Consider the following 6,882-nt stretch of genomic DNA (forward strand, 5'->3'; position numbering starts at 1 on the left):
GAGCACAAGCTGGTGTTGCTTCTGGCTTACTCCCTCCCACGACCATGTGCACGGTTGTCCGGAGAGTAGGCTATCCTTTATGAGAGCATCTTCAATAGCATGTGTATATTTGGATGTCTATATATTCATATAGACAATGGTTTAAAAAGATTCCTTTATATACACGTCCAGTTTTGCATTAGAACGTCTATATACGGGGACCATGACAGGTGCACCGTCACTGAGGAGAGGAAGAAATCAGGACTGCAGCTGAATTTAGACGATGCCTTCACAATGTCCATGCGTGGACATTGTCAAGGTCGATTTAGAGGGTGTGTATATTTGGACGACTATATAAACAAGCTGTTGAACGTCTGTTTTAGGCTCATATCATGAAAAACGAGTATAAATATCATATAGATAAGCTATTGGAGATGCTCTGAGCATGCGCCGGGAGAAGGGGCCATAAGGTATTTGAGAACGTCTTGATGCAACTGCTTGTTATTGTTCGGTTACACCCACTACTCGACTACTTCCTTAACCTCTTCACTGGCGGCATGGATGACAACACGGACACCACGAACAAGAAGGTTGGTTCTGCCTCTGCCGCCGCCGCACTGACATTTCCTGCATGAGAGTAGGATGTCTTTATTTGTTCATATGATAGGCGTACATACTATTGTCATAGATTTACATGTTCTGTGTCTACTTGCTCACATGATTAGCTATCAGTGTGATAGTAAGCACTATTATCATGATTTATTTATGGATTAAATTATTTAGAAAATTAACATATCCAACACACATGTATACGACATAGTGGTTATGCTAAGCCTCGATCAAACAAAATCAAAGTCATTACAGACCGAACTTACATAGCTAACATCACCAAATTGAAGCAATGGAAATCTCCAAACCCATTAACTTCGGCGTACACATTTTCCACCATAGAAAAGTGCATCCTTTTTTTATCATTACCAATTTGCGTCTCACCAACATCGAGACATCGTGTCTATGAGCATGGTTTATGCTTGGTGCAAGGTGATCAACGGTTTCCTATTTTCACTAGAACAATGCTTTCTTATAACATAGTTTATCTTGTTTTCCATAATCTATGTGCATATCAAATACACATTCGAATTGTTTTTGTTACATGGTGGGTGCTTCTTGTGCCAGCATTATTACTTGAGAAGGTTTCACGGGCTTTTTCTGCTACCCAAAATGGACGGTAATTCGTAGACCTAAACCTCCCACACCAACCGATCAAACCAGGGCAATTCAGACAATTTTATTTTTTTTGTAAATGTAAAAGCTACATCCAGTGGAAGATCCAAAGTTTAGCAAACTCAAAGTGAAATATGGGATCTGCCACCTAAGTCTGCCTACTTGCTACCACAGGCTTAATGAAAGGGGAACTGCACCTCTGCAGATTATTGCAAAGCTGCCAGACGAACTGCAAAGCTTCAGAAGTTCAGGAATTTACCTAACATCCAATATTTCTTTACCATTTTTATGATATACAGAGCACTAGAAAAGAACATTGAAAGTGTTTATGTGCCATAACACAATATGCTTACCTACAATGCGAAATGTACAACAAATGTTGACACATTACCTGCGACGAGATTGCATACAATGTCGATCCAATTAGGATGCTGCAACAATGCAGCGAGGCAGGAAACCTATTACATATTCCCGCTTTGTTCTCTTTCATAGCAATCTCATGATGTGCTTATTGGCGTATCTCAATAACCACTTCTACTGATGCTTGTGTGTCTGAACTATTCTGTTGACCTCTGAGAATGATGAACAGGGAGGAGCCAGTCAGGTGCTGGATTAACAGAGTTCTCAGTGCGGGGGCGCACTTGAGGGTTGCTACATGAAGGTGCTATGGCAGCTTTGCCGCTAGGCAACTCTTTCAACGAGACCCGGCATATTGGGCAAGTAGTCTGCTTCTGCAACCATAAGTCTAAGCAGGTACGGTGAAAGTTATGTTGACATGTCGGAATAATTCTTAGAAGCTCTTTCTCAGTGTATTCACCTAGACATATGGAGCACCTGTCAAAGCAAAACAACCGATCAAACAAGGGCATAGTTGAACAACACCCTAGGTTCAATAAGTTGAATAAAGAGAAGAACTGTTAAGAAAGAACTCATGTCTTGTGAGCTTCTAAACATTGGGCTGAGTTTGAGCTTGGTTGAGTCTATGCAAACAAGTTTGGAGGGCAATAGACTTGCTTGTGTAAAAACTTCTTAGGCCCCGCTTGGAATGGGTGTAAATTTATACACTTGTATTTATTTTACAGGTGTAAATTACTGGTCAACACTTGTTTTTTGCCTAGAACGAAAACGACGGGACGGGGTGTGTATTCTAAACCGGCGAGAAATGGAGCAGAAACGCAAACCCAAACATGGCCTTAAAAGTTCAACAATTTCATTGCTCCCCAGAGTTCCTGCACGCCCATTTACAGAAAGTGCATGATGCACTGTATCAAAACTTAGGTTTGGAAAATTGCTGTAATCTAATACCTCAGTATTCCAATGCCTCACAATGAACACTTTAGATTTTAAAAACCGCAGTTTTTCTCAATTATGTGTGAAATAAGCCATGTCTCTTGGTTAGGATTGACGTGCTGCAGCCTGCCAGCCGGGTTCAGTCCTTGGATCGAGAGTTCGTGTGTCATACCTTCACAGCAATACCTGTTCAGTGGTAAACAATGGGGCGTGTGTGTGCATAGGTATGGTGGTTTAAGCGGGGCGGGTGTGTTAGCGCTGGTACTTGTAATTCAAATAAAAATTAACCATGTGTGTAGTGTAGTACACAATAAAGTTATGTAGACTTGCAACATTTCAATATCAAATTCATTTCTGGTATCAAGAACCAAATACGATAAAAGACACTTCACTTGCACTGATTAATACAGTGGATGGTTCACTACTATTTTTCGTACCGCACAGTATGGACAATTTTGATATTAAAAGTCTGCAGGTTTACACAGAAACAAAGTTTTGTGGATCACACATGATTGGTATTTTTTTAACAAGACATTGTTTATTTTGCAAACAGAAGGCGTGGGAACCCCTGGGCAGGAAAACACATTCCTTCCTCGAAGGACTAAGCAAAAACAAACTGGCATTATGAACTTGCTCTAGCTAACAGCAAGATTTCAAATTATTTTGTACATTTGTTACTCAGCTATGGAAGTATTCTTTCAGCATAAAACATGTCCTTCATAGCAGATCTTTGACCTGCATCCCCAGAAATGCATACACATTTGCAGATACTTTCTCATGCTTTGGTTAATGAAATTACCAGGTAAGCTTCAAAATGCTCGGGGAGGGGAGGGGGGCCATAGGAACTGGTATATTGAATTGATAACCATGGGGCTAGGGACTATATGACAACAAAGAAAAGAAAAGACTCTTGTGACTTTCTAAGAGTCTCAGCATATGCATATCAGCAGTAATGTGGTTTCAATAACTCGCACATAACTGTTTAGAAACTATTCTGGATACCCGTATTTACAATAAGGTGATACTGCAACAGGGTCTACCAATTTCCATGTGACAAGCTACTTGGCCCACTGTTTGGATATTCCCATGAATCCCAGTGGCCAGACATTTCAGAGGTGGATGAAATTATATACATTACAGCAGAAAACAGTAAAGTTGGGTAATTGTCGGTTAATACAGATAGTTGCACTTACTGGGCATCATCCTTTGAATATAAAGCCTCAGAGTACTTCATAATAGGAATTTCAGCAATAACCAAAGGTTCCAACCCACAATTAGCATCCTCTACCTGAAAAAGTACGGCACTAACTTAAGTACGAAAGATAGTGATATGACATCTGCATTGACTACATCGCCTTGATTGTTCAAACTTGCATGTGAATTAAAAAAGTATTTGTTGAACATACACTAACAAGTAACACTTTTAGATGTAACAGTAAAGGAAAAAAAAAGGTAGTCAACTATGCGTACATAACTATAAACATAACAGCTATCTTTTTTCGCGAATACGCTAAGGATGCGTATCTTTCCAGTGATAGAAGGGGAGTTGTACAGATGAGGTTGTGACAACGCACTATGCCATCTACACAAGGAAGGCATGGAAGTGGCCGCCGAGCAAACAGATGGGGTTGCTCATCCCCTCTACATCCTACCCTAGTTCTCCGGGATTATGTTACTGATCGCGTTGGCGCCGGCCCTAGCCCAGAGGCGCGAAACATAACAGCGATCACTACATTAACTTTCAAAAGGAGACACCTTGTACAACTGGGAAGAGCAACTTCATAAGAAATGTTTGTTCACTTGACATCTGCGAAAATAAAATTCTATACCAAGGAACAGAGAATACTCCATGTGCACTCAGTTATCAAGTTTACTAGAGACGATACCCCGCGCATTGCTGCGGGAATTGGATGCAGCTATTTCTACGAAAATTGGCAGTATAAAACTTTAGTATTTGGATTGGTGATATGAGAATCGAAACTAAAGGACATATAATTTATTATGTTTGATCATTATATAGTTGTAAAATATTTATTGAATATGAGTAGCATGCAAGCTGCATGTTAAGGTGGGTCTTTTCCCATGCATAGTGTCAAGGTGAGTTGGCATAGTTGCATGTTGAGAGAACTAAATTTAGTGGGGCGTGCATGGTGGCATGGTGAGTTGGCATAGTTGCATGTTAAGAAAATTGAGTTAGTGGGGAACTATTTAGGTATATAGGATTCAAAAAGGGAGATGCCCAAAATTTTAACCCTAAAGAAACGAGGCTGAACTGACGGGTATCATCAAAGAGCATTGTTGAATTTGCATCCAAGCTAGCAAATTATCCAATAGATTATAGCTTAAAGACATCATACAAAATCTGGGATTTCTGTAGTTCCTTTAGTGCTCCCACCTTTTGGTGTTTCAGTTTCTAGCTTATTAGTATTTCCTTGTGGGACTACAAAACGCATTGGTTTTAGACTGTGAATTAGAATGTGATATCTTCTTCCTTCTTAAAATGTGCAAGGAATAAGGATCATGTAACTGTTATTTATATTTGGACCAGGGAATATTGTTAAGTTGCAGGCTTCTAGTCATACACAGACTAACTTGAAGCAGAAACAAAGATACAAGCTACGTATTGAGCAACTATTATTGGGGTAAAATGTAACCTCATGAATCTAACTAGAGCTCATCGCCTAGTCATTTAAACCTATTTACTTATTTAAATGTGTAGGGACTAAGGATGATTTAACTGTTATTTGAACTTGGACCAAGGAATATTGCTACGTTGCAGGCTTGTAGTTATACACAGACTAATTGAAAGCTGATACAGAGATACTGTAAGGTATGCGATCGAGAGACAATTATTGGGGAAAGTGTAACCCTAAGAATCTAACTAGAGCTCATGGCCTATCACTAAAACAGAGGCACACAAATACCAGTCTAAAATGGGAGAAGACCAAAGTTAGCGAAATACATATAAGCTAAAGCTTTTGAATCTCTATTTTCTAATATCTATTAAAGTGGTCGATTATCAGATATACTAATATTTAAGACTTGGTATCAGTGCAATAGCCAAAAAGTACAAATTTAGTAAAAGGACTAATTAGCAATTTTTTTTTTGGCTTGAACAGGAAAGGCACTCCCATGTGCCCATGAACACAGATATAAAATAGTACTCCTAGAATCTTCCTATTTTCATCACTAATAACTATATAAAAACAAAACATATACACTTCAGTAATAGCCAAAAATAAAAGGCACTGCTCATGTGCCCGCGAACAAAGAAATTGAGTATCGAATCTTCCTATTTTCAGTAATTATAAAAACAAAACATAGACACTTCAGTTATGTACGCGCTGTGGCACTAGCAAATACGTAGTTATTTGCTCCCCTTTTGTAAACGGCGTGGAGTTCACAGCAGCAGAATATCGATCGTTGTGGAGGCAGAGGAGCCATAGTAGGAGGGTATGACACGCACCGGGCGTTCGAGATCTGCTGGGAAGTCAACGTCAAAGTCCACCGGCGATGGGGCGCCGTCGTCCGCGTCCCGGGCGCGGCAGCAGATGAACCGCGCGCAGACGAACGCGACGAAGGCGGCGGTCATGCCGAAGCCGAGCGCCGCGCTGAGGAGATTCATCCCCGACCCGAACATCATCGCTGCCCCCTCGCGGCCTCGCCTCCCCTCGCCTCGCGCCAGCGACACCAGGTCTCCCGCGCCCACGACGACGAGGGAAATCCCTACCGCTCGAACAGGCGGCCGCCGCTGCGGCGAATCGCGAGAGCGGTGAGGTTGGGGCAGGGGGTGCCCATTGGTCGGCGGGTCCCGCCCGCGGAGGCCGGAGGGTGGGTGGCGATCACGGTTTGTGATTGGCGTGGTCGCTTGACGGCGACGGACCGGCTACGGTGCAACTGCAGCGGAAGGGGGGCGGAGCGGTGGCCTGCGGAGGCTGGAAGAGCTGGTTGGTTGGTGGGAAGGTCGGGTGGGGAACTGCGAGGTGGCGGAATGCCGCAGCTGCTTTTGCTGTATCTTCGTTCTGCCGGAACGACGTGGGACCTGCGCCCGAGCAGCAAGCTGAAGCTGAGCATGATCGATGATGATTGCGTACATGTCAACATTAAAAAAAAGGAGAAAATTTTTCCATCTATATTCATCAAATATCAGCGCAGTATAAAGAACACAAGATGTAGAAAATATACATTCATGTTTGTAGACCACATAGCAACGACTATAAAAGCAACTTCAATGAGGAGACCCAAACGGAGGGTGATTTTGTCCGTCTTTTGTCCGTTTGGGTCGATCACCCGCCCGACGTCCGCCCTGTTTTAGATATAGGTCGGCAACGCGCCGACCCATATGTGCCGACTTGGCCGGCTGGCCGCCCTATTTTACATTGATGAATT

The 6,882-nt window shown here is 42.2% G+C and overlaps 1 protein-coding gene across 2 annotated transcripts; it reads right to left on the minus strand.

Annotated features, from left to right (window-relative positions):
- Positions 1 to 330: 330 nt before the first annotated feature.
- LOC125539291 (putative RING-H2 finger protein ATL69) lies at positions 331 to 6,510 on the minus strand. Of its 2 annotated transcripts, XR_007296791.1 has the most exons (4): positions 5,960 to 6,510; positions 3,687 to 3,781; positions 1,595 to 2,037; positions 331 to 606 (listed from the first exon to the last, which is right to left on the minus strand). XR_007296791.1 is itself a non-coding variant. In XM_048702716.1 (3 exons), the coding sequence occupies exons 1-3, from the start codon at positions 6,134 to 6,136 to the stop codon at positions 1,761 to 1,763; spliced, it is 549 nt and encodes a 182-aa protein (XP_048558673.1). In that variant the 5' UTR covers positions 6,137 to 6,510; the 3' UTR covers positions 1,384 to 1,760. The 2 variants fall into 2 exon arrangements, 1 of the variants encoding a protein (XP_048558673.1); XM_048702716.1 differs by lacking the exon at positions 331 to 606 and having other exon boundaries at positions 1,384 to 2,037.
- Positions 6,511 to 6,882: the final 372 nt, after the last annotated feature.

Source organism: Triticum urartu, chromosome 2, assembly GCF_003073215.2.
Source record: "Triticum urartu cultivar G1812 chromosome 2, Tu2.1, whole genome shotgun sequence".
In the NCBI taxonomy this organism is placed as follows: domain Eukaryota; kingdom Viridiplantae; phylum Streptophyta; class Magnoliopsida; order Poales; family Poaceae; genus Triticum; species Triticum urartu.

Excerpts from the sequence above, each read along its gene's own strand:
- LOC125539291 (XM_048702716.1), bottom strand. The coding sequence starts at position 6,136 with ATGATGTTCGGGTCGGGGATGAATCTCCTCAGCGCGGCGCTCGGCTTC. Across the intron at positions 3,782-5,959 it reads CAGCAGATCTCGAACGCCCG|GTAGAGGATGCTAATTGTGG; the intron begins GTGCGTGTCATA and ends GTACTTTTTCAG. Across the intron at positions 2,038-3,686 it reads TATTCAAAGGATGATGCCCA|GTGCTCCATATGTCTAGGTG; the intron begins GTAAGTGCAACT and ends TTGCTTTGACAG.